Source organism: Canis lupus, chromosome 24, assembly GCF_003254725.2.
Source record: "Canis lupus dingo isolate Sandy chromosome 24, ASM325472v2, whole genome shotgun sequence".
NCBI lineage: Eukaryota > Metazoa > Chordata > Mammalia > Carnivora > Canidae > Canis > Canis lupus.
The window spans coordinates 43,725,417-43,753,165 of NC_064266.1; the positions used below are offsets into that span (position 1 = coordinate 43,725,417).

General features: G+C 42.0%; 2 protein-coding genes and 1 pseudogene across 15 annotated transcripts in view; all 3 read left to right on the plus strand.

Moving 5' to 3' along the window:
- LOC112674186 (neuroendocrine secretory protein 55) overlaps positions 1-2,240 on the plus strand; it is a 58,170-nt gene extending 55,930 nt beyond the window's left edge. Inside the window, exon 3 of the mRNA XM_035705908.2 lies at positions 1,757-2,240. The gene's annotated coding sequence lies outside the window, so the exon portion shown is untranslated. The remainder of the gene's footprint in view (positions 1-1,756) is intronic.
- GNAS (GNAS complex locus) overlaps positions 1-12,738 on the plus strand; it is a 55,196-nt gene extending 42,458 nt beyond the window's left edge. For 4 of the 14 annotated variants that reach the window (XM_025470541.3, XM_025470545.3, XM_035705901.2 and 1 more), the window contains 10 exons: positions 5,120-5,174; positions 5,261-5,380; positions 7,331-7,428; positions 10,601-10,655; positions 10,787-10,860; positions 10,975-11,033; positions 11,142-11,262; positions 11,438-11,568; positions 11,896-11,963; positions 12,200-12,738. In XM_025470541.3, coding sequence (XP_025326326.1) covers positions 5,120-5,174; positions 5,261-5,380; positions 7,331-7,428; positions 10,601-10,655; positions 10,787-10,860; positions 10,975-11,033; positions 11,142-11,262; positions 11,438-11,568; positions 11,896-11,963; positions 12,200-12,346 — 928 coding nt within the window. In that variant the 3' untranslated portion in view covers positions 12,347-12,738. Of the gene's footprint in view, positions 1-787; positions 833-5,115; positions 5,175-5,260; positions 5,381-7,330; positions 7,429-9,352; positions 9,433-10,513; positions 10,656-10,786; positions 10,861-10,974; positions 11,034-11,141; positions 11,263-11,437; positions 11,569-11,895; positions 11,964-12,199 lie in introns of those variants that run through there. The other 10 variants (XM_049100631.1, XM_049100625.1, XM_049100629.1 and 7 more) reach the window with 6 other exon arrangements.
- A 7,956-nt stretch (positions 12,739-20,694) lies between these two features.
- LOC112673333 (phosphorylated adapter RNA export protein-like) lies at positions 20,695-22,847 on the plus strand (annotated as a pseudogene).
- Positions 22,848-27,749: the final 4,902 nt, after the last annotated feature.

Below are 27,749 nucleotides of genomic sequence, written 5' to 3' on the forward strand. Positions count from 1 at the left end.
GGGAAGGTGCCATTAACATTGGTTGAGCTAATAAGCTAATCAATTAAAAAAACCCATGTAGAACGCTTAGCTGCGCTGCCCTTCCCACCTTCAAGGAGGAATTCCTACCATTTATGAAGATTAGGTTTTGAGTAGGGTTTGGGGGCTTTTGGTTGCTTGTTTATTTTTTATTTTTTTATGGTGGTAGTAGTGGATTTTGTTCTTCCAGTTTTTTTTCTTTTTTCTTTTTTTTTTTTGCTGCCTCATGGTGCAGACACAATTTTAATTGATGACAATTTATCGGGAACAATTATATAAATAAAAACACTTTAGAGGTAGTTACCCCGACTACAAGAAGGGAGGAAATTAATACTGCACCAGGAAATCATGGGCAAAAATCAGGCATGTCTGCCTTTGTGTGTTCAGATACAACATGGGAAAGATTGAGATCTGGGAGAAATAAGCCTTACGAGCTGCTATATTCTCAAAAGAATTGTGAGATAAATCACTGCTTTATCTCCCTGATGCGTGTACATTTAGTGAAAGCACAAGAAAATAATTATCCGTCCCTTCTGTATACCCGACCAGAGAGTCTCCAGAGGGCTCGGCTAATAGGGTGGCGGAGGTGTGGCATTCTTCCCTCCACGGCCGCAGTCTCAGTAGACATTCCAACTTAGCCAGGAAGGCGACCAGGATTGACCCGGGAGGATGGCGGACATTTGTTTAGGAATGTAGAGAGGCTGTGTGGGGTTTTTGGGAAATCGCGGTGCCTTGCAGATTAGGTGAGCTTTCAATCTCTCTTTAAAAGGGGCGGCGAAGAGGACCCGCAAGCTGCAAGGAGCAACAGCGATGGGTAGGCACATTCAAAAACAGAAAAACTTTTTTAACAGACACACACACACGAAGATCACACTGGGAAACCGAGACCCGGGGAGGAAACAAAATCATTTCAGGGCCATCAGCCATCATGGTCTACGTTCGCACATGACACATGAACAGTCTCTTAACATTGCAGAGCGAGGGAAGCGCAGAACGTAATGGGGGGGGGGGGAGCTTTAAGTATAATTAAATCCAGCTGGGGACAAATTATAGATTTCATTTCAGCTTTAGCTGATCAGTTTAAGATTTCGAGAATTGATGTTTTTCCGTATGGTTTGTTTCCCCACTCCCCACCCCTACCCCAGCTGTCCATTCAAATTGGCTACTTGTTTTTAAAAACTATCTACTAATTTCCCTCCACCCAGTGCTTGGTCTGATTTTAAAATTTCAGACCTTTGAGGGGGGGAGACAAAAATCTTTCTCTCCTATTAAAATACGTGGTGCTGCACTGTCTGTAATTTGGGGAGGAAAAAAAGTGCCTCGGCACCTCTCAGGAGGTCATTGTTAAGAATGATCTCGAAAAGTCTCCGATCTTTTCAAGATTTTCAAGTACTTTTTTAATTGGAGGCATTTTGTGTTAGCTAGTGGATAGGAAATTCACGATGGCATCCGCTTTTTTTTTTTCTCCATTCATTATCAATTTTTTTGTGTTTCTTCAGTTCTCCATCCCCACTCCCCATCACATGCCGACACGCACACGCATGCCAGGTAACCATTGCAGGTCTGCTTGCACATTCAGCATGCAGTGATGAAGCAGCTATTTCTCATGAGAACACGCAGAGCCAATTGACCTAGCCTAGGGTATCTCAAAGAAATAGCTTCTGAGGCCAGGGTGGGGCGGGGCAAAGGATCCTGGGACAAAGTAACTTACACATGTTTGTTCATCTGTTTCTTTTAGAATATATTATCCCTAGATGATGGCTACAGTTTCTCATCTTCCTGGCTATGTCCTATCACACTTTGCATGCTGGAATTGCCTGGTCTTAGGAACTTCTAATAAGAATACTATTCTGTTGTGGGGGGGAGGGGAATGGGGCCCTACCACCTAACCTCTAAAGATAACCGAAAACCGAAAAAAAATTCAAAAAAAAAAAAAACAAAAACAATTTACAAAAACCCCACAAAAAAATACATGACATGAAATCCTTCATTGGCAAAAACTTAGTGTAACAGCAATTCAAAGGCATCTACATAAAAGTGACCATTTACTGTACCAAAAGTTGGCGTTTGAGAACTACCTGACAAGCCCTTAACCACCTACTGTGTACTAGACCCTTGCACCCTACTAATACCTTGCCTGCACTTCTATCTGTGACTGTTCTGCAAGTAAATATAAGAATTAACATACGTGATAAATAAAAATTCTCTGCATGTCTCAGCAATCCCTGTATCCTGCGTCTGTCTGCTGTCTTCTTTTGTCTGTCCTTTCCCACAAAAGCACAATGATAAGGTATTATAGGACGGAAAAGAGACTCTTAGGACGACCTAGCCTCCCCCCTACCCCTTAGGCAGCTGACGAGGGGGAGGGGACGGGCTCTTAAAATTCAAACCCTGACAACAGGCTTTATATACATATGGGGGGAGGGGGGAGCAATGTGCTAAAAAGCACTTCAGCCCCAGTCCTGATATTTTAGTCCATGCAGACTTGATCATGGATACATAATTTGGCTTTGTAAGTAGTTTTAGAGACCTCTGAGGGATTTTTCTCTGATTTTCACAATCAACGTTAAATTCATTAAGTGATAGTAAAAATGATGATAAACCTGCCAGCCCCAGTATAATATCTCCATCTACATAGTAATTGCTTCAATGGAAGAATTTTATGTTTTAGTATTACACACCCGAATTAGATTTTAGATTTCTATTTTAGCTGTTTTATACTTGATATACTCCCACACCTATTCACATACGTAGATGAATACTGAACACGTTCTCAAAATATCCGTATTTAAGACTGGAAGTTTTCCAATTATCATACTACTACTTAGACCAAAATATCAAACTGAATGAAAGAACCTAGTTTCTGGAGGTACTTTCCTCTTGCTGTACGTACATTTGGGTATTTAATACCCGGACATCTCTAATTTTAACTACTCTGAGACGTTGAAAGCGAAGGTTAATGGCTCTCATTACCATGCAAATGGAGCCTGTTTTTAATGAATGGGAATGGATCTGTCCCGTGGGATTTTAGGTAAATTTGGGTCCATAAGTGAACTTTAGGGGCAAACACACATCCTTTAGAAATTTCTCATGTCTAAATAACTGATTTTGACCCTAGTAGCACTGGGTCTGCACAGGGTTCCTAATTTCAGAAATGAGCTTCAGTGAGTGGTGCATGTGGAGAGCAGAAAAGCCCCACAAGGAGGGTCAGGACAGCGTAGGGAGGTTGCATTAAGAGGAGGGGGCCAGAGCCCAGCCTCCCATCGAGGCCTGAATGCCCACACTCCCGGTTTGCTGGACTGTTTGCAGGACGCCTCTCGCTGTCATGTCTGCTCCTCAAGCTCTCCTGACTTCAGCACTTTTAAGTGGGTGTGACGGGGGGGCGTGTTCCTGGGACCATATTTTACCCCCACCCCACAACATACCCTCCCCCCACTGATGAGAACACTCCTAAACCAGCCTCTTCGATATCAAAAGCAGTTTCTCAGAGGCCAGTTTAAGGGAGAAAGAGGGCTGACTCTGGAGAAGGGGTGAAATGAAATCCGAAATCTGGGCTCGCCCCTCAGATCAATATGCAGATCTCTATTTTGATAGGATTGAGACAGCAAATGTTAGCTATTCCTTAGAACGCCCAAGGCCAGGATGGGCGGGGGGCAGGGCTGTTGGCAGGTGAGCACATGACCCCCTGCACCTCCCCTCTACCCTGCACCCCTTGCACCCTGCTCTACTACTAACCACCCTGCAGCCTGCAGGAGCTGTTAACCAACCCCCCCTCCTTGTGTTTCCTCTTCTCCTGGGTGGTCACAGGCCTGATTCTCCCCCCCCATTCCAGGACTCCTGGTGAATCCACCAAGTGAAAGCTTCACAGATACGAATCTTCAGCTTCTTTTTAAAAGTCCTACACAGCAAGAAAAAGAGGAGGCTCTGTTCCTTCTGCTTCTGTGACTCACTTTTCCTCAGCCTTAGTTCCCTCTGAGGGGTGGCACCCTCCTGCCACGTGACAGTAATATCAACTCCTGCGGTGCGGCTCTAATGCACTGTAGGTGTGTCCTGCATTCGGGTTCCCTTCCACCCCCCCCACCCAAAACCACAAGGTTGAGGCAATAGGTGTGATAAGATTTATACCCCAAGGCAGAGGTCCTTTTTATTCCCTGAAGACACAGACTTGAATCTGCTTGGGTCCTGTCTCAAATGACAGCGCTGAAAGACACCTGCCGCACTTTGTTTGACACATTCCATCAGGGTCCCTCCCTGCCCCGCCCCCACGAGCCAAAGGGTGTGGCCTTTACTTACAGCCCCAGTGACTCTGAATAAAGATCATCCCACATGTCCTATATGACTTAAGTTCAAATCGTAATTAAAAAGGCTGCTAAACCTTTAACTTCTCCTAACAGGTACCCCCCCCCTTGCCACCCCCCACCCCCAGCACACAAGTCCCAGGTCATGAAGCCTTCTGGGGACAGAATCTTACATTATCCCTATTCATATCAAAGGATCAACCTATATTAATGTCACTGAAAAACATCATTGCTGCTGGCTGGTGACTGACATGGTGACTTAATAAAAACGGCCCCAAATTCTTAAAATTCATAGTATCCTCATCTGCATTCACTGGTTCCCTGTACTAATCCAGTGATGGAGTAAGCCCCAAGTGGAACCATGAAACCTTTTCTCCTCCCCAATATGTGATTGACCTATCAGCCTCCCCCAGCCCCAATATACACACCACACACACACAGGGGTGTTGTAAAGGGCCAATAGGAACCTTGTAGGAGTGTTGCTGTGCAGTGGGAGCTTCACAAAATGGAACCCATCTGAAACGGTCAATGAGCCAGGCCTGACTTCTGGTACAGTAGACTTGATCATTATCTTGATGCCAGTTTGCTAATCTGCCCCAATCGGGCATGTCCTCAGGACACACCTTTGGGAGTGATAATTTGAAACCATCCTTTATTCAGGAACCTCCAATCTGGACAGATTGGAAGCCACGGCTCTTACAAGAACAGAATACTATGCTTTTAGTTGGAATATCTTGACTAAAGAGGCCCTGCTCATCAATGTGATGCAATATGATCTCTTTCTCTTTTCAATCCCACTGTAGTGAGAAGGCAACCAAAGTTCAGGACATCAAAAACAACCTGAAAGAGGCGATCGAAGTACGTGTCTGGGTCCTTTCTCTTTTCTCTTCGCCTCCCTTTCAGACAGTGCTGTCCCCCTGACCTCTTTGCTAAATTGTTTTCAGACCATCGTGGCCGCCATGAGCAACCTGGTGCCCCCCGTGGAGCTGGCCAACCCTGAGAACCAGTTCAGAGTGGACTACATTCTGAGCGTGATGAACGTGCCTGACTTTGACTTCCCTCCTGTAAGCTCAGCTCCTGGATTGTCCCTTTAACCCCCTCCCCGGCACGCTGGGCGGCACAGGTGGTGAGCTCTGTTGGCGAGTCACCTGTATGTGGCACAGGAACATGGGTGACACACAACCCCCAGGCACACCTGTGCCAAAGCCACACACTTCGGGCAAAACTCGTTTCAGCAATCCTGATTCTTAGGAAAAAGTGAATTCCCTTAGGATCCTTAATGTTCAAACAAACAAAACAAAACCCTAATAATCAGATCATTAGAGCTTTTGCTCAAAATGGGTGAGCAGAATTCCATCACCCCTTGTAAATCTTGCCTCGCCCATCCCCACAAGTAAACACACTTTAATCTTCAACCTGATTAGATCGTAAATTTTCATGCGGGAAAGTGTCAGGAGTTGTGTCGCAGCCTTAATCATGCCCTTGTACACGACTTGTGACAAGCAAAGCTGTATGTTAAACATGGCACACAAATGCTAATTGTCCAGTTAGAGGAAAGTATCCCAAGATACCAAAGAATGCAGAAACGAAGTGCCAGCCCTGAGTTTTCTCATTTTAAACAATTTGCTAGTTGACCTTTATTAAGGTTTTTTTGTCTTGTTTTTCCCAAAAATCAGTCCTTGGCATTGGGGCAAATGAAACCCTTTCTCATTTTTTTCCCTTTTTTGCAAAAAAAGGGAAAAAAAGGACTTTCACCTAAATTATAACTTGGAGATTTTCTTCTGTGCGCCCTGGTTGGTGTGCAGGACGCTGTTTACAAAAATCCTCTGTTCCATAAAGGACTATTTTTAGGTAACACAAAACTGCCCAGGCCCAAGCATATACATTTTGACCCCCCCACCCCTGTTTGTAGGGGAGGAGTAGTTTATGAGAGGAAAACGGGGAAACAAGATGGAAAGATGCGCAAGTTTATAAGGCCCAGAAGGAAAGGACTTGTCTACAGTTAAAACAATGAGTTATTGTTGCCTTTTGTCAGGCTTTCCTGGGAATTTGTGTTTGTGTATTTTAAATGGGCTTGGCTGCAAACTACTACTACTAGCAGGGAAGCAGTATTAATAAGTAGGGCTAGGTGCTTTTTTTTAAACAGCATTTGCTTGGAAAAAAAAATTCAAGCAGTCAGCACAATATATATAATGCCTATTTCTAATAGAAGAAGAGATGGCAGCCTATTGAAAATGCACCAGAACAGTAACCTTTTATTAGTTGTGCTGATAGCTAGACTGTGTCCCTTCCTACTTTTAATCCTTCTCTTGCTGAATTCACATCGAAGAAAAAACCTCTTTTCCTTGTTAAGGGAATATCGCCCCCAAATAATTAAAAACGTTTCTATGTTCAAATGAAATGGGCATCGTAACCCCCACTGCAGTTCAGAACAACCCAGAGGTCATTTGCTCCTTTTATTCTCCCTATCACCACCCTCCCTGAGGGATGGGCACCGAGAAGGCCAGCTTTGCCAGCAATTCCTAACCATCATATTTTTGGGGTAAAATTCAAATTTTCCTGGAAGGGAAATTTCATCCCAGCACATCTTACAAATGAAATATCTTGTTTTCACAACACTGAATCATTCCTTGGCATATTCTCCTAATTCAGATTAATGTATATCTTTCCCATAAAGGCAATTGTGTGAGGAAACAAAATGATTCAGTAGTTTACTCTGCCCTGTGTTCCCCCTCCCGCCCCCCCAAAAAATAACATAGGAGGAACACTACCCAGGACCAGTTAATTCACAATAAGAGGACAGCAGGAATTAATTACTTTGGCTTTTAATTACGTTTAACAAATTGAATGAAAGTTCTTGTGAGCAGAGAGTCATTAATTTGGCTCACCACCGGGAATCCCACCCCATGCTGGTCACAGGGCACCTGGTGGTGCCTGAGTTGGAGGGTTGGGAGGGGTCGTGCTCCTGCCCAGGGCACATGCTCATCCCTGGCCTTTCTTGTGTTTGCTCTCAGGAGTTCTATGAGCATGCCAAGGCTCTGTGGGAGGATGAAGGAGTGCGTGCCTGCTATGAGCGCTCCAACGAGTACCAGCTGATTGACTGCGCCCAGTAGTGAGTAACCCCTCTTCCACAGCCACACGCGGGATACGCACACGTGGAGAAAGTGCTCAAACTCTCAATTCCCGCTTGTGAAGTTACTGGCAGAGGGCTTCTGTTCATAGACGCCAGCCAGTCAGCTCCACCTGCACGTAGAAAGTTCTAGTCTGATTCATTTGTTTCAGAAAGCCCTTAATTGCACTTTTCAGTGCAGTGACATTATTTTATATAAACAATTAATGCCTGTGAGAGCAAAATGATAATTACTTGCAGTAAAGTGATGTTCGTAATTAATTAGCTTGAAGTAATTAATTGGATTGACCTCCAAGCTTTTGGAAGGAAGACTGGGCAGCTCTCGGGCTTTGAATAATGTAAAAATACTATATTTTATTGCTATAATTTAAAAACCTAACAAATGATGATGACAGAACCATGCCCCTCCCCCTCCTTGGTGGCTGATGATGGCCTTGCTATTTCTGCAGTCAGGTAAGGGACTGCAGGACGTGTCCAGCGTTACTGGATGCTGTTCATGTGGACTGAGGTTTTGTGTTGAATTCCATTGCCTACCCGTATTATTCATTCATTCATTCATTCGTTCATTCACACAGGGCTTTAATTCAAGGATGCTTCCCCCTGTGGGGTCCTTGCCCTGTCCCCTCCTGAGCTCTCTTCCAATGGACAGCACCATACCTACCTGGAGCGTTGCCTTTTAAATAGCCTACAGCCTCCCCGATCCCGTACCTGACACAGTAAATACATGACGGTCAGAGCCATAAAGGGTTTTTGAAGGTAGCGCAAACACGCTACGTGGTCTCGGTGAAAATATTCTGAAGTTGGGGTGTCTTATGACTTGGTGGGGGGAGGGAGGTGACAAATGGTGATGTAGGTAGCTGAAACTCAGAAACGACTTTGCTATAGAAAATAAGGAGTCAGGAGCAAGGTTCCCAGTTGGCTCAGCAACAGCAACAAGTGCATTACTTAGGAGCCCCAAACCTGAGGGATTTATTGTGACTCTACCACCGGTTGAATAAATAGGAGGGAGGAACAGGTAACAGCAAACAAACAGCAAGTCCCCTAGAATCCTGTTATCTACAAATCACAGAAGCTTCTCGTAGGGTCTGTGAAACCTATCAATTCCTCCCTCCCTGGCCCCGCCTTCCCATAGGAAGTGCCCAGTGGATTGTTTCCAGTTGTCACAGACAGAGCTGTGTCGCAGTGGACTAGACACGCCAATCTGTGTGTTTTCTCAAGGAACAGAAAAACAGTCCATCTTGGCCGGTCCCTGTGACCCCAACCCCCTACCACTTCTTTAACAAAGTCCCTGATTTTCTCAAAAGTTTGAACTAAAAGCTGGAAGTGCTAATTATAGTAACTCAAAACAAATGGAAATCCTGGAATTGTTTGCGTTTTGTATTTTGGATCCAAGTCAGAAGCACAGGTACAAGATTAGGAGGGTTTAACCCTCGAGGCTTTGAGTGCCCTGGAAGGGGGCAGGGGAGGGTGTAACAAGTTCATTGACTGGAATTTCAGCCAGGTTTCTGGGATTTTTTAAATTATTATTATTTTTTTTAATTTTTATTTCCCACCATTTAAAAGTTTTCTCTTAAAGCACCATTCAGTTGCTCCTGCAACTTTATCTGAAAATGGCAACGTTTGCACAGTTTATGGAAAGTTTTAAGGAAACTTGGAGGGGAAAAAAAAACCCAGCTTCAAACTTTTAAAATGTCTTCCCTGGCGGGATGATTGGAACAGCCCCGCATTCACGCTGACCAGCGTGTGTCTGGTTTAACTGCCTTTACGTTAAAGTTGCCATCCTGGTCTCTTGCCCATTTCTTAAGCTGCCTATTTTTATTTGTTGAGCTGGGGTTTGGCTGGCGGGGCTCCAGATGTCTCTCTCACAAGATTTGGTGCTGATGATCTATTTATAGAACTGTGGTTCTGTTGCCATGGCAACATGCTGGAGGCCAGGGCGGCTGGGGAGCTATTTCTGGACCGGTGCTGTAATGTGGGACTGATTGGGCAAGTTAGTGTATCCTCTAAGCCAGACTAACTCTAAACTGGTAAAAAAGAAGGGGAGAAAAAACTTGCAGAATGTCGTTCAGTAGACTTCTTCTCCCTTTGTGATTTTTTTTGTTTTCAAACAGTTCCATACCCCCTCCCTCCTCCCCTCGGCACGCCCCCAAAACTCCCCCCTAGTTTTAACATGAACTTTGCATATTAGTTAAATGACCCCCCGATCTTTCCAAAGTTATTTTTCCTAATGGTGTGTCTAGTCCAGCAACACCAGCAGGGTCCTCTTTGCTCTGGGAAGTTTATGGCCGGGGCCCCCTCTTCCACATAACTTCCCCTCCAGTGGAAGATCCACTCTCAAGCCCCAAGCCCCTCTTTTGTGCAAGATCCAAGCCAGAGAAGGATCCATAACCTTGGAGGGCTATGGGATTCTTTTTTTAATAACTAAAAGTCTCCTCTCTGGAGTGTTCTATTTCATGGACCAAATAGAACGGAAGGGAACTTTGTGTTCGTTTCCTGTTCGGTGTGGTTAGGCCAGAAAGGGCCTCTTGTGTCAACCTCTTTTGTTCTCTTTTAATAAGTGAGATTCTTAAAAAGTAGGAGGAAGGGATACCCATTCTGAGTAATTCAAACAATCTCATTTTCATGAGTCCCTTGAGGGGAAAATCCTTGCTGCTTTTAAGTGTGCCATTTTACTTTAAAAAAAAAAAATGTGTGGAGCATAAGTATACAGTTTTCAGATTACTTGTCATTTTAGTCCAAGCCAAACAACCCGAGAAATTTTAAATCTTTAGTCAATCATTTTCAAATGGCACAAGATCAGATAGGCCTGGTTTGGGGGCCTCTGCTGGTTGCACAGAACCAGAACCCCACCTTTTGTCCTGTGCTGTACCTGTAGGCCAGGGGCCCCAAGAGTCCATCCTACTTCCTGGTTCCTAGATCTCATCAGCCAAATGCATTTATCTTAAATGCTGCTTGAGCTAACCTTTCTGAGGCATAAGCTTTGAGTCATAAACATACCCAACGCAGGCAAAACTCCCATTGACTTAACGCCACGTAACGATGACACCATCATTTCCATTGAGCTCAGCTTTGTAGCGAGGCAGGAATTGGGGGCCAATCACCATGAGCTTATGAGCTCCTTGAAAACCGCGGTGTGTCTCTCCTTGCCTCCCAGCTTCCTGGACAAGATTGATGTCATCAAGCAGGCTGACTACGTGCCCAGTGATCAGGTATGCAGAAGTTCTTGGTCGTGGGACTCGGAGCCCTCATTCCAAGCTAGTCAAGATTTTGCTTTCCAATTCGCAGTTACTAATATTGCAGTTGGTTTTGGGGAGATCTGTTGACCTGGGTTTTGTTTTAGGATCTGCTTCGCTGCCGTGTCCTGACTTCTGGAATCTTTGAGACCAAGTTCCAGGTGGACAAAGTCAACTTCCAGTAAGTGAATGACTCCCATTTTGAAACAGAATGGTTCCCTTACGTTCCCACCAGCAGAGTGGTGGAGTGGTGTTAGCCCTTTGCAGCGACCCGGTGTCCTCTTATCTTCCGCAGCATGTTTGACGTGGGTGGCCAGCGCGATGAACGCCGCAAATGGATCCAATGCTTCAATGGTATGGAAGCCATGGACTTCTCAGCTCTATAAGCACGTTTTGCTCTTTCGATCGTTAAGGGTCATTTTCACCTCTAACGTGCATTGCTTTTGCTTTCTTGTGCTGAAGATGTGACTGCCATCATCTTCGTGGTGGCCAGCAGCAGCTACAACATGGTCATTCGGGAGGACAACCAGACCAACCGCCTGCAGGAGGCTCTGAACCTCTTCAAGAGCATCTGGAACAACAGGTTTGTGGAGCATCTTCCCTGGCTTCTCCCACCCTCCCACCCAGGGGTCCTGTTACTGTGATCTCAAGGCCCTGTATTTGCACTATTATAAAAAGACTCACGTAAGAATGTCAAACCCCTCCCAGAAAGAATGATTTCTTTTCCTGGACATTAAACCTGCCTCCCTCTTTGTTAGATGGCTGCGCACCATCTCTGTGATTCTGTTCCTCAACAAGCAAGACCTGCTCGCTGAGAAAGTCCTTGCTGGAAAATCGAAGATTGAGGACTACTTTCCAGAATTTGCTCGCTACACTACTCCTGAGGATGGTACGTGTGGCCTTCTGCCATTGCACTGGGACATGTCTAAGTTCATTGGTCCTATACATTCATGAAAGTGCTAAAAGTTTCCATTTCTGGAGGTTTTTCATACGTAGAGTTGAAGAATCACCTAAATGAACCACCTCTAAGAATGGAAATCTCCCTTCACTTGCACCACCAAACTATAAGGGGGTCTGTAGGGAAGCAAGAAAAATTTATTTCTGCTAATTTGCATATGGAAAAATCCCAGGAGATAAGGGGCTACAAGGATGCCAGCATTCAAGCTCTGCTCCTAACCTTTTAATTACCTTACCAAAATACTTCTCTTCTTCACAGCTACTCCCGAGCCCGGAGAGGACCCACGCGTGACCCGGGCCAAGTACTTCATCCGCGACGAATTTCTGGTGAGTAGAGTCCATCTTTAGATCTCTCTTTACTGGTTCTTTTTCTCAGAAGTGCAAATTTACTTGAACATTTGGGGATTAAACTGTTGAATTCTTCCATTTTATGTCACTGATAGCCACTGAGAATTTTAGCTTTAACATAACATCAGTAGCTGGTCAGCTAGTCCTCAGCAGGTCCCCAGTTGATGATCGTAGAGAGGTGGCACTGACTCCATTTTCTTGTGTTTGTGCCACAGAGAATCAGCACTGCTAGTGGAGATGGGCGCCACTACTGCTACCCCCACTTCACTTGCGCTGTGGACACCGAGAACATTCGCCGTGTGTTCAACGACTGCCGTGACATCATTCAGCGCATGCACCTTCGTCAGTATGAGCTGCTCTAAGAAGGGAACACCCAAATTTAATTAAAGCCTTAAGCACAATTAATTAAGAGTGAAACGTAATTGTACACGCAGTTGATCACCCACCATAGGGCATGATTAACAACGCAACCTTTCCTTTTCTCCCCAAGTGATTTTGCGAAACCCCCTTTTCTTCCCTTCCGCTTGCTTAAATATTCCAAATTTAGAAGGCTTAAGGCGGCCTACAGAGAAAAAGAAAAGGAAAAAGGCCACAAAAGTTCCCTCTCTCTTTCAGTAATTAAAATAACAGCAGCAAACAGAGATAATGAAATAAAAGAAATAAATGAAATAAAAGAAATAAATGAAATAAATGAAATAAATATTGTCTTGTGCAGCATTAAAAAAATCAAAATAAAAATTAAATGTGAGCAAAAGATGTGAGTCCTGTGAATTATTTGCAGTTTTGAGCAAATACCTGTTAACGGTTTTGATGGCTATAGGAGATGGGAAGCCCCACGTGGAAAAGTCCCCAAGGTTTATAAAATGGGGTAAAATCTTGACACTGTTTTTTTGTTGACCTGATTTGGGTATCTGAAAACAATTTGCAGATAACTCATAAAGGTCCACCCCTGTGGACCCATGCCCCATAGAAAACCATTGGCCCATGTCTAAGAATTCTGCATTGATGGTTGCCACCCTACCCATTCCACCAGCTTCCCTGATATATAGCATCACAGTGTGCCTAGAGTCTCCCCGAAATAGGTTTTCAGTTTGGGGCTCTGTCCAACTTGAGGGTATGGGCTCACGTATACGGGGGAAATTCAGGAATGCAGTTTCAAAAGAGGGGAAGTGGGGTTACTCAAATTGTGCACAATGTAGACCTTTATTGAATCCTCACATTGTACACTTCTAATAAGTATCTCAGAATTTCGTCAATTACCCTCAAAGCTGGCAGAAAAAATGAACAAGCTATCAGAAAGAAATGGTTTTTAAACCAATGGATAAACACTTGGGGACAGACTTAAACTGGATCCCTACCTCACTCCATACACAAAGGAATTTTAGGTTGATCAATCACATGTTTAATTTTTTTAATGTACTTTAAAATGGGTATATTTACAATCAGAATATTGGTTTATAGGAGGCCCCTTCTATATGACCTAATAGCCACAAGCCATGGGGGTGAGGTGGGCTATAGGAAGTTAAGATTATATAAAACAAAATATGAATGGGTGGAGACTGGGTAAAAATCTGTAACAAAGGGTTCATTTCCCTAATAAGCCATCATAAAAATGCAAAGTTCATAAACATAGTTTACTTTAAAAATTACAAATAAAGGGAAAAATGGGGAGTCTTAACTTAAAATGAAATATACACTATAAACTCTGGTGGTGGGGGTCATCAGCATTCACAGGCCCCACATGAAACTCAGTAAAGCTGTAATGAACTGTGGGTGGCTTGGACCTGATGTCCACTTGGGCTCCCTAATCTTCATCCCCAGGGTCATACCTTAAGCTTATGGTCACCCCTGGTGTGGCTTCCTGGGGAAGTGGGAGAGTGAGACCAGCTCCTCTTCAGCATCAACCACTGCACCCTCTGAAAGTGGCCAAATGAAACTTTAAGTTGATTCTGTAATTCAGCCCAAAAATCCACTTCTGGTTCTATTTTCCAGATAAAATTAATCCTAGCCAAATTAATCCTCTAGCATAGCTTACCAGAGGTGAGCAAAATAAGCCCCAAGGAGGGCAGAAAAAGTAGCAAATACTTCCATGAACCCTTTGAAAGCTTCCTACGTAATATTCAGTCTCAGTCCACACAAAAATTGTGTGCATTCTCTGTAGATTTTGTTGCAAAACAACCCTCAAAAGTACCCCCAAATTAACATACAATCCCCCAAATTAACATCAATCCACTTAAGTGCTTATTATGCAAATAAAGCCACAAGACCAGCCCACCAATCCCCATAATCCTCCAAAGTACTCCAAATAAACAGCTAACTAAAATCTGGGTATCAGCTATCAAGGTCAGCCCACCAAGATGGCCAGCTCTTCTAAGATGGCTGCCTGTATGCTTCCCTAGATATTCTGGAACCTTCTCTGAAGAATCCACAGGAAATGACCACAGCACTAGCCACAGATCCATCAAAATTAAGAAACAAATTCTCAGGCCATAAAGCAATTACACCCAGAAAATGATACCCCAGAACCCCACCCCCTGGCCACCCCCTGGAACTGGCAGACTTCACAATAACTTCACAATAACCTCTAGAAGGAGGGTCACTTAAGTCACAATTATCCAGCCCCTATTATGTGCCGACCACTGCCCAATGAGACAGTTTCGGCCATCACCACCATTTTACCAATGAGTCAACCAAGGCCTAGAGAGGTCAAAATCACTTGCTGCAAAAGACATGGCTGTTTAACCAGGAATCTGGGCTTCAAACTCTGGTAGCCAAAGCCCACTGCTTGAGTACCATACCATACTGTCCCTTCTGGAAGATACCAAAAAAAAGAGAAAATGGCCTCCTGTTGTTGGGTCCAGGATGCCAGTTGTCAGGAGGGGAAATCCTGCAGGACTCTTCTGGAATCCAAAGCCAGTGGTGATGATGGGGTGGGTGGGGTCAGTGGCTGAGCTGGGAGGGGGTCCTCTTCCCTCTGACAGTGGCATTGGCCATACTCCTGCCTCCCCACCAGTTCAGATGTTTGCCATGGGGCCACCCCTAGTCACTCAAATGTGTTTGAGGGTTCCTTCTGTTCCTATGGATTTATTCCTTCTACTTAAAACATTTCCATTTCTATTTTCCGTCGGATCTGGTCCCAAACATTCCTTTTATAGGGCTACTTTAAAAATCTAAATTCTAGGACCTTCAGAAGACCAAAAAATTATGAAGAATTTCATCTAAATCTTTGATTACAAGTAGCCATTAGTTTTTAAAATTTCAGCTGAATTTTACATCTCTATATGAATGCAAAACAACATTTTTCTAAAGGTAACAATTTGTGGGCAGCGGGGTGGCTCAGCGATTTAGCACCGCCTTCGGCCCAAGGTGTAATCCTGGAGTCCTGGGATCGAGTCCCATGTCAGGCTCCCTGCGTGGAGCCTGCTTCTCCCTCTGCCTGTGTCTCTGCCTCTCTCTGTGTGTCTCTCATGAATAAATAAATAAAACCTTTTAAAGATTTTAAGAAATAAAGGTAACAAGTTGTGCCACCCTTTCTAAAGGTGTATAGACCATGTAAGTAGACCATGTATAGACCATGTATAACTATTTAGTGACTATTTAGAGAATAAATAAAAATAATAATAAACCAGCAAGCTCTCCAATAAGGACTAGTATATGAGGAGTATCTAGAATTGAGCAGAATCTTTATCCACTGTCATTTTTACTTAAATGTGGGCGAAATCATATCCAAAAAAATGACCACCTCTGCAAAACCCTTCTACGTCAAATGGCCTTCTATTATAATTGTTCCTCGGATATTACTGGTCATCTTTATGCAATACAAGCATACAGAGTACAGAATCCCTGCCAGCCACTGAGAGTTTTGCTCTCATGGGGTTTACATTCTATCAGGGGAGACACACATTTACCAAATAAATAATCAAAAGAATTACAGATGGCAACAAGGTCTCTGAGCTAATAAAAAGAACAGGGCAATGGGGAATGGGAGGTATTTGGGGAGGGATTCCACTTTAGATAGAACAGCCAGAGAGGGCCTCTCGGGGGAGGTGATTTTCTCATGGGAATGCAAAAGTTGAGAAGGTGCTTGCCATCCATAGAAGTAGCTCACATCAATGGGTTTTATTAATCCTGATTATTAAAAGATTATAATTAATATTTATGGAGTACTTTAACATATGATAGGTGCTGTCCGAGGCCCTTTTTGTGAATTATCTCATTTAATCTCTTTGAAACCCTTTGAGGATGTGTTCTGTCATCTATACAAGATGTACCCAATCTGTACCCCATTGTACAAAATTTCAAAAAGTGATATCTGAGACATGGTGAATAATGTATGCAAATTATGCTTTTAACAATGCCTACACTAAAAAGGCCATTGCAGTAAGCACTTGATTGGAGTAATTGCTACCCAGGTTCCTATTTTAGAGTTAAGGGATTTGGCATCTCTGTGATAATTTTGGTATGTTTAAACACGCATATACTATGAGCATCTAAAGTTTGCTGGTTTTGTCTAATTTATTCTATCAGTCAGGAACGCGTTACAGCCCTTGACTTGGAGTGTCACAGAGAAAGAGAGGCCTGTAACTCACTTCACAGGAGTCCTGAAGAATTCTGAAAGTGGTTCCTCCTGTTACTTAAGCAGCTCATCAATGGCAGGGCCGGTGCCGCCACAATTCTCCTGGCGTCTCTCTCCTGGTTGCAAGACATGGTATCACATCTTAGCCCAAGGCAGAGAGGAGAGGGAGAGAAAGCCTAGTCAACTGTCTCTTTTATCAGGAATGCAAACGCTTTGTAGCTGCCCTTCCATTTTCTCAACCACGTGAAATATACATAGATACCTAGAGAGCAAGATAGTTAGATGCCTAGATAACTAGCTAGACAGACAGAAAAATGTATGCTTAATAACACTATCACAGAGAGAGAAGGATTTGCAATTTTCTGTTGCACAGACCTTGATGGAGCATCTAGAAAGATCTATCTAGTGCTTGTAGTTTTTAAGGATTAGGGAAGATAATAGGAAAAAACTCTCAAATCATAAGAGAGCAATTTGGATAATTCTATGCATATCAGTTTGAAAGCCTAGATGAAATAGATAGTCGTCCAGAAAAATGCTGTTTATCAAAACTGACTCCAGTGGAGACAAAAACAATCTAAGCAAATCAGTTACTGTAGGAAAACAAACAAACCACAGAGCCTAGTGAGCACCATGATAAGATGGCTCCAGGCTGATGTTGGAGTGGGAAGCTGGCAAGTGGAAGGAGACATGAGGGAGGCTTATGAGATATCTGTTTCTTGACCTAAATGCTGATTAAACAAAGTTATTTAATAAAATTCATTTAGTTATATAGCCACAATTCATGAAGATTTCAGTCTATACACTATACTTCAAAAACATTTTTTTAAATGAGAGGAAGGAAGAAAGCACTAGACTTGGGTAGTTTCACAGAGAATTCTACTAAATCTTTAAAGATCAAATAATTCCAATACTACTTAAATTATTCCAGAGTATAACCAAAGGAAAATTTCAAAATTATTTTTGTAAAGAAATTATAATATTGATTTTCTAAAAAATGTTTTAAAGATTTTATTTATTTATTTGACAGAGAGAGAGAGTGAGCATGCACAAGCAGGGGGAGTGGCAGGCTGAGCAGAGAGCCCAACACAGGACTCGATCCCAGGCCCCTGGAATGATGACCTGAGCCAAAAACAGACGCTTCACTGACTGAGCCACCCAGGCACCCCTTACAATGATTTTAAAATATGCCAAAGACTGCATCCAAAAATAGAATTACAGACCAATCTCATTTATGATATTAATGTGAAAATCTTAAAATATAAGCAAATAGAATCCAATATTACATTTAAAAAATAATACATCATGCCTAGATGAGATTTATTCTATGAATTCAAGGTTGGTTCAATCTTAGCAGAATAGTAATATTTGCAAAATTTAATACCCATTTATATTTTTGGAAATCCAATAAAATGGTAATGGGTGCTTTCTTAATGACTATAGGTATACTACATATATATATGTATGTGTGTATATATAATATATAAAATACATTGTGTGTATATGAACATATAGTATTTAAAATGTACTTTCCTATGTTCTATATATGTAAATGTATTAAATATTAGAAACACATTATACACACATTAAATATAGATATAAATATATTATAACTGATGATTAAGTAACCAATTAATATAGATATATTAAGTATCTCTACACATTTTTTCACTCCAAACAAACCAATATTTTACTTAATGAGAAACCTCTAAAAGCTTTCCCATTAATGTCAGAAACAAGAAACAAAAAAGACCAGGATGCCATATCACCATACTATTTATCATTGTATTGGAAATATACACCAATTCAATTAGACAAAAGAAAGCAATTAGAGGCCTGAGAATTTGAAAGAAAGAAGTAAAACTTTTACTTTATCTTGTACCGCAAATTATGTAACTATCATAAGTTCCCCCAAAAAATCTACAGAAAAGTAATTACAAAAAAAAAAGAATTTAGTAAAGAACAAGTTTATAAGATCTACATGAGAAATCAATAGCCTTTTAATAATGGATAGAACATCTGGAGAGAGGATGCTTGTGTGGCTCAGCAGTTGAGTGTCTGTCTTTGGTTCAGGGCATGACCCCGGGGTTCCGGGATCAAGGACCACATCCGGCTCTCTGTGAGGAGCCTGCTTCTCCCTCTGACTATGTCTCTACCTCTCCCTCCATCTCTCGTGAATGAATAAATAAAATCTTAAAAAAAAAAAAAAAAACATCCAGACAGAAAAATCAATAAACAGCTGACTTGAACAATTCTATAGACCAAGTAGACCTAACATATATACAGAACTTTCTTCTTAACAGTAATGGGATAAAGCAATGTTAGGTCACAAAACAAGTTTTAACAGAGTTAAGAAGATCAAAATTATTCCAAGTGTCTTTCCCATCCAAAATAAAATAAAACAAAACTAGAAATCAATTAAAATATGTGTAATTGGGCAGCCAGGGTGGCTCAGTGATTTAGCGCTGCCTTCAGTCCAGGGGGTGATCCTGGAGTCCTGGGATCGAGTCCCACACTGGGCTCCCTGCATGGAGCCTGTTTCTCCCTCTGCCTGTGTCTCTGCCTCTCTCTGTGTGTCTCTCATGAATAAATAAATAAAATCTTTAAAATAAATAAAATAAAATATGTAGAATTTAAATATGTGGAAACTAAAGAATACATTAAGTGACTATTGGGTCAAAAAGAAAATTGAAAGGTATTTTTAAAGTATCGTGAGAGAGATAATAATGAAAATACAAATTACCAAAACCTAAGGGATGCAGCAAAAGCAGTACTAATAGGCAAGTTTATAGTGATAAACACCTACATTAAAGAGAGAGAGGGAAAAAAAGAGGAAATATCTTAAATAAACAACCTAACTTTACACCTTAAAGAAACTAGAGAATAACAAACTAAGCATAAAGCTAGCAAAAGGAAGGAAATAATAATGATTAGGTAGACATATATCAAATAGAAAACCAATAGAAAAAACCATTAGTTTTTTTTTTTTTTTAAAGATAAACAAAATCAAGAAATCCTTAGCTAGGGATGCCTGGGTGGCTCAGCAGTTGAGCATCTGCCTTTGGCTCAGGTCATGATCCCGGAGTCCCAGGACTGAGTCCCGCGTCAGGCTCCCTGAATGGGGCCTGCTTCTCCCTCTGCCTTTCTCTCTGTGTGTGTCTCTCATGAATTAAAAAAAGGAAAGAAAAAAAAGAAAAAAGAAAAAAGAAAAGAAAGAAGAGAGGAAAGAAAGAAAGAAAGAAAGAAAGAAAGAAAGAAAGAAAGAAAGAAAGAAAAAGAAAAAGAAAGAAGTCCTTAGCTAGACTAAGGAAAGAGAGAAGACTCAAGGGTGCCTGGCTGGCTCAATCATTGGAGCATGTGATTCTTGATCTTGACAGTTTCAAGTCCCATGTTGGGTGTAGAGATTGCTTAAAAAATAAAATCTTTTTTAAAAAGGAGAGAGAAGATTCAGTTTGTTTATTTATGTATTTATGTATTTATATTTTATTTATTTGACAGAGAGAGTGAGCACAATCAGGGGGAGCTGCAGAGGGAGAGGGAGAAGCATGCTCTCCACGGAGCAGGGAGCCTGATATAGGACTTGATCCCAGGAGCTGAAGGCAGATGCTTAATCAACTGACCCACCCAGGTGCCCTGACTCAGATTTTTAAAATCAGAAATGAAAGAGGAGACATTACAACAGGTGCTTCAGAAATAAAAAGGGTAAGGGAATATTATGAACAATTAAACACCAACAAACTGGATAATCTAGAAGAAATACATACATTCTTAGGAACATACAACCTACCAATACTGAATCAAGAAGAAATAAAAGCCTAAACAAACCAATAACAAATAAGGTGATTGTATTTGTAATCAAAACCCTCCCAACAAAGAAAAGCCCAGGACCAGATGGCTTCATTGGTGAATTCTGTCAAACATTCAACGAAGAATTAATACCAATTCTTCTTAAATGCTTCCACAATAATAGAAAAAGAGGGAACACTTCCAAACCCGTGTTTTGAGGCCAGTGTCACCCTGACACCAAAGCCAGATAAAGACACCACAAGAAAAGAGAACTATAGGCCAATATCCCTGATGAACATAAATGATATAATACTAATAAAATTTAATAGCACGTTAAAAGGATCATACACCATGACCCAGTGGGATTTACCCCTAAGATGTAAAGATGGCTCAATATATGCGAATCGATCAGTGTGATACAATGCATTAACAAAATGAACGATAAAAAGTACATGATCATCTCAATTGATGCAGAAAAACATTTGACAAAGTTCAATATCCATTCATGATTAAAACTATCAGCAAAATAGGTATAGAAGGAACTTATATCAACTCCATAAAGGCCAGTATGAAAAAAAGTCCACAACTGGTACCATAATCAATGGGAAAAAACTGAAAGCTTTTCCTCTAAGATCCAGTACAAGGCAAGGATGCTAACTCTTGGCACTTCTGTTCAACATAAAACTGGAAGTTGTAGCCAGAACAATCAGACAAGAAAAAGAAATAAAAGTCATCCAAATGGGAGAAGAGGAAGTAAAATGATCTCTGTTTGCAGATGACCATGATCATATACACAGAAAACTCTGAAAGCTCAACAACAGCTGTTAGAACTAATAAATGAATTCAGTAAAGCTGCGAAATTAAAAATCAACGTACAAAAATTAGTCATGTTTCTATACACAAACACAAATTATCCAAAAAGGAAGTTGAGAAAACAGTCTAGGCTGTGGGAAGACGGTGCGGGAGGCTGGTGACATGGAGGATGCGCAGCTTTCCCACTTGGATTCCGACACCACCACTGCTCCCAGTGACAGGCTGCTGCAGGTACTGAAAACACTAGGTGGGGGCAGCACGGGGAGGCCCTCCCTGGGTGCAGCAACACCAATATGCACCCGGGTGTATCACATTAGCAGACTCTAAAAGTGTGGATCCAGGGGCGCTTGGTTGGCTCAGTCCATTAAGTGGGTGCCTTCAGCTCAGGTCATGACCAAAGAGGTCCTAGGATCGAGTCCCAAGTCAGGCTCCCTGCTCGGTGGGGGGTGGGGGGGGGCTGCCCCTCTCCCTGCTCATGCTCTCTTTTTCTCTCTCTCAAATAATTAAATCAAATCTTAAGAAAAAAGTATGGATTCAAGCAAAGAGAGTTTTTCTGATGCAGATGATAATAGCTCTCTTTGAAATGCAAGCGACAGAAATATTTTAAGCCTCCTCCCAAGTCAGAGCAGCCAGAAACCACGTGTGCCTGGACCTAAGAAGGTGACACCATCCGGGGTGCTGGGCTACCGGAAGAGAATCGAGGCGCAGTGGCCACTCGGTATCTTGGGAGTGGAGGGTGCTGTTGACAGAACCAGACGATGGGGGACCTACAATTATTTGCTTGCTAGGAAACTTAAGAGGAAATCTTGAGAACATACAAAGGAATCAGACAAAGACCTAGATGAATAGAAGCGTGGTGGCAAAAAAATGAGATCAAAGGGAGAGAAAAATGGGCGAGGTCACCTCACCCAGAACTGACCCGTTAAAGACAGGCCTGGGGACAGACTAGAAATGACCTGTACCGGCCAGTATCAGATCACGGAGGACGATCCACATGAGAAAGCGGCTGATAAAATTTCTTTCGGGTTGCAGGCACCAAAGAAAGATCTGATAGCACAAGGAGTGAGGATAATTGGGAACAAAAAGGCAAATGAACTGATAGAAATGCCAAAGTTGAACAAAATGCGGCTGGCCTTTTCATGATGGATGCTACTTGAAGAAGAACACCAGGTGGTGTTTTCCCAGATCCCCTGGGAAACATTCCTAGTGTCGGCGAGGAACAAATTAAGGATGTTTTCTACACTGAAAATCAAAAGGAGTATGAACATGAAAAGGCTGCTAGGAAGAGAACACAAGTGTTGGAGAAAAAAGATGAAACAAGCTATTAAAAATCTAATTTTTTGTTTAAAGATTTTACTTATTCATGAGAGACACAGAGAGAGAGAGAGGCAGAGACACAGGCAGAGGGAGAAGCAGGCTCCATGCAGGGAGCCTGACGCGGGACTCGATCCCCAGGCCCCGGGATCATGCCCTGAGCCGAAGGCAGGAGCTGAACCAATGAGCCACCCAGGTGTCCCAAAAATGTAAATTTTTAAGAAGATCGAGATGCATTATGAGAAACCTTTGCAAGTGGCACGAATGAAACAGACAAGAAAAAGATAAGCCCTCAGAAGGCCACGGAGAGGCAAAGGTGGACAGACACAGAGGATGCCATTGACATTCATCATTCTCATGATTTGGACACATTTTAGTACATTTTGGAGGAAAAAAACTTCCTAAATTAAGACTGTAATAAGCAATCTCCTGAGATTGCTTTGTTTCACTTCGTACTGATAAACATAAAAATCTGGAGAGAAAGAATTATTTTCTTGTTTAAAATAAAATTGAATTTGTGAGAAGATGAATGTTATTGATAGAAACATTCCTCATATCTGACAAAATACTTAAAAGCGTATAGCAGAGGATTTAATTTCTCAATCTGTCGCGTGTGTTAATTATTACCAGCTGATAATTACTTTTTTCCAGGACATTGTAACATGCCATTCAAAAATTTGTTTTCTTTTTCTGATTTATCTTTGCAGAGAATTATGATTGATTTCAAAACATTCCATTAAAAGATCCTAATAGGGTCCATAAATTGTTAATCTATTACAAATGTATTCAAAGTTAGTTTTTCTGTGTTCTAAGAACTTCTAGACAATTTTAAGGATAGAGACTGAAATTAAAATAGGTTTACATTCATGGTTCTTCTCACTTATTTGTCCAGAAGTAAATTAACATGAGAAGCTTTTCAAAGAAGTATCAGTTCTTAACTTTAACTTTGTTTTTGACTTCTTTTTAATTAACTTGATCAAACACTAAAGACTGAATGTGATCCATAGCTGTGTAATTGCCATGGACATTTAAAAAATTCCCAGGGGTTACCTGTCTAAGACTGTTTTACCTTATGTTCAAAAAGCTGGGTATTGGGGGATCCCTGGGTGGCTCAGCGGTTTAGCACCTGCCTTTGGCCCAGGGCATGATCCTGGAGTCCCGGGATCGAGTCCCACCATCGGGCTCCCGGCATGGAGCCTGCTTCTCCCTCCTCCTGTGTCTCTGCCTCTCTCTCTCTTTCTATGTCTATCATAAATCAATCAATCTTAAAAAAACGCTGGGTATTTAAAATGTTATACTGGCAAAGAAGGAGAAGAAGGAGAGGGAGAAGGAGAAGAAGAAGAACAACAACAAAGAGGAGGAAGAGGAGGAGAAAAAGAGAAGAGGAAAAAGAGGAAGAAGGAAGGAAGGAAGGAAGGAAGGAAGGAAGGAAGGAAGGAAGGAAGGAAGGAAAGAAAGAAAGAAAGAAAGAAAGAAAGAAAGAAAGAAAGAAAGAAAGAAACAATCCCATTCACAACAGCAACAAAAAGAATAAGATATTTATGTGTAGACTTAACCAAAGAGGTGAAAGACTGGTACGCTGAAATTATAAAATGAAGGACATTAAAGAAGACACAGGTAAATGGAAAGACCTCTCATGTTCATGGATTGGAAAAATTAATATTGTTACAATGTCCATACTACCCAAAATTATCTATAAATTCAGTGTAACCTCTATTGGAACCCCAAAGGCAGTTTTTACAGAAATAGAAAAAAATCCTAAAATTATCATGGAACAAAATTATTATGGAACAAAACAAATAATCAAAGCCATCTTGAGTAACAAGAACAAGGCTAGAGGAATCACATGGAAATATATTTCAAAATATATTACAAAGTTACAGTATTCAAACCGACATGGCACTGGCATAAGAATGGACAAATAGATCAATAGAACAGAATGGACAGCCCCAAAATAAATCCACACATCTATAGTCAATTGATTTTTTTTATTTTTTAGTCAATTGATTTTTGATGAAAGTACTAATGAGGGTAAGGACAGTCTCTTCATTAAAGGGTGCAGGGAAAACTGGGTATCTGCACGCAGAAGAATGAAATTGGACTCTTGTCTCACACCATATACACAAATAGACTCCAAATGGATTGAAGAGGTAAAAGTAAGACCTGAAACCATAAAATGAATAGAAGAAAATATAGGGGTGGCTCAGTCGATTGAATGTCCAACTCTTGATTTCACCTCAGGTCTTAATCTCAGGGTCTCCAGACACTGGGCGTGGAGGAGAGGAGAGGAGAGGAGAGGAGAGGAGAGGAGAGGAGAGGAGAGGAGAGGAGAGAGAGAAGAGAAGAGAAGAGAAGAGAAGAGAAGAGAAGAGAAGAGAAGAGAAGAGAAGAGAAGAGAAGAGAAGAGAAGAGAAGAGAAGAAGAGGAGAGAGGAGAAGAGGAGGAGAACATAGGGGGAAAGCTTCTGCATTGGTTTGGAGAGTGATTTTTTAGATACGACCAAAAACATAGGCAACAAAAGCAAAAAAACAGATAAAGGGATTATGTCAGACCAAAAGGCTTCTGCACAGCAATAGAAACAATTAACAGAATGAAAAGGCCACCTACAGAAGGGAGAATATATGTGCAAGCCACATATCTGAGAAGGCGTTAATACCCAATAAATATATATCCAAAAACCAACAGCAAAAAACCAAGGAACCCAATTATGAAATGGACAAAGAAACTAAATAAGTTTTTCTCAAAAGAAGACATACAAATGACCCAAAGGCGTATAAAAGGTGTTTTGGGGATCCCTGGGGGGCTCAGCGGTTTAGTGCCTGACTTCAGCCCAGGGTATGACCCTGGGGTCCCGGGATCGAGTCCCACATCGAGCTCCCTGCATGGAGCCTGCTTCTTCCTCTGCCTGTGTCTCTGCCTCTCTCTCTGTGTGTTTCATGAATAAATAAATAAAATCTTAAAAAAAAAAAAAGGTGTTTCGATGGCACTAATCACCAGGGAAATGGAATTCCAAATCGCCATGAGGTATCACCTTGCACGTATTGGAATGGCTGTCATCCAAAAGGCAGAAGAGAAGTGTCGGAGTAACAGAAAACCCTGGCACACTGCTGATGGGGATGTGAATTGGTTCTGCCACTACGGAAAACAATATAGAGGTTCCTCAAAAATGAAAATAGAACGAACTTAGGATCCAGCAGTCCCACTTCTGGGTATGGAGACAGAAGAAATGCAATCAATATCTTGAAGAGATCTTTGCTCTCCCATGTTAATTGTAGCATGATTCACAGTGGTCAAGACATGGAAACAACCTAAGTCTGTCTATAGATGAACAAAGAAAACGTTTTATATATATAAATATATATATTATATACATATATAGTATATATACACACACACACACATACACACACACTAGAATATTATTCAATCTTTAAAAAGAAGGAAATCCTACCACATATGATAATATAGATGAATCTGGACATTATGCTAAGTGAAATAACCCAGAAACAGAAGGAAAAACACCGCCTGACCTCCCTTACATGTGGAATCTAAAATAGACTCATAGAGGCAGAGAGGATGGTGGTTCCCAGGGGCTGGGGTGAAGGGGGAAAGGGGAAATCTTGGCCAGGGGTAACGTTTCAGTGATACAAATAAGTTCTGGAGATCGAAAGCACGGCAATGTGACCACAGTTAATACTGGATTGAGTACTTGAAATTTGCTCAAGAGTAGGTGGTAAGTGTTCTGGCCACAAAGAAGGGAATGGTTACCAGGGGAGGTGGTGGGTATGTTCATTAATTTGACTACGTGATAGTTTCACAATGTAGACATATATTAAAACATCAGGCTGTACAACTCAAATCTATATTTTTTATTTTTATTTTTTAAAAGATTTCATTTATTTATTTATTCATAAGAGAGAACAGAGAGAGAGAGAGAGAGAGAGAGAGAGGCAGAGACACAGGCAGAGGGAGAAGCAGGCTCCATGCAGGGAGCCCAACGTGGGACTCGATCCCGGGACCCCAGGATCACATGCTGGGCCAAAGGTGGTGCTAAACCACTGAGTCACCCGGGCTGCCCCAAATCTATATTTTTAAATCATCAATTATACCCCAGTAAAGATGGGGGGATCAATAACACAGGAAAGGTGAAATAATAAAGCTTTTAGGAGAAAACACAGGAGACCACTGGCTGCATAGGGCACCATGTTGCATTTGGTTTATATGTCTTATTTGATTTGTGGCTCCCTCTCCAAACCCCCTTACAGTTTCACTGTTCAAGGAGCTGGGTTCAGGGGCACCTGGGTGGCTCAGTGGTTGAGCGTTGGCCTTTGGCTCAGGTAGTGATTCTGAGGTCCTGGGATCAAGTCCCGCATCGGGCTCCCGGCGGGGAGCCTGCCTCTTTCTCTGTGTCTCTCATGAATAAATAAATAACATCTTTGAATTTTTTTTTTTTTTTTTATTTATGATAGTCACACAGAGAGAGAGAGAGGCAGAGACATAGGCAGAGGGAGAAGCAGGCTCCATGCACCGGGAGACTGACGTGGGATTCGATCCTGGGTCTCCAGGATCGCGCCCTGGGCCAAAGGCAGGCGCTAAACCGCTGCGCCACCCAGGGATCCCACATCTTTGAAAAAATAAAAAAAAAATCAAATAAAAAAAGGAATCAGGCTCTTCGTCCTATAGAGCTTTCCATATTTTAGATTTTTCTAAAATACTGCATCCCCATAGTACAGACCTATGTGGAATTCTGGTTTGAATAAACCAACTATTTTTTAAAGTTTTATTTATTTGAGAGAGAAAGAGAAAGAGAGAGAAGAGTGGCAGGGGAGAGGGAGAAGTAGACTCTCCGCCGAGCAGGGGTTTTGACATGGGGCTCCATCCCAGGACCCTGGGATCATGACCTGAGCAGAAGGCAGACCCTTAACCGACTAAACCACCCGGGGACCCCCAAACCAACTATTTTAAAAAATCACAAAATTATCTGGGAAACTGGAACAGTGATGGACATTTGACAATATTTTTGAAAGTTGTGTGAAAAAAAAAGTTGTGGGAACTTTTTTACATGCAATGGGAAATTACAGTTATATTGTTTTAAGGAATTCTCATGGTTTAGGTGTACCCACTGAAACAAAATATGATGTCCCCAAATAAACTAGCTGGGCGGAGGGAGGAGGGGAGCTGGAGCGAGGGTGTGCTGGTAACGGCCTAACAGCAGGCTCCCTGGCCCAGAGGTGGGGGGAGGGGAGCCCCGACGGGGAGTATTTGCCAAATTCCATGAT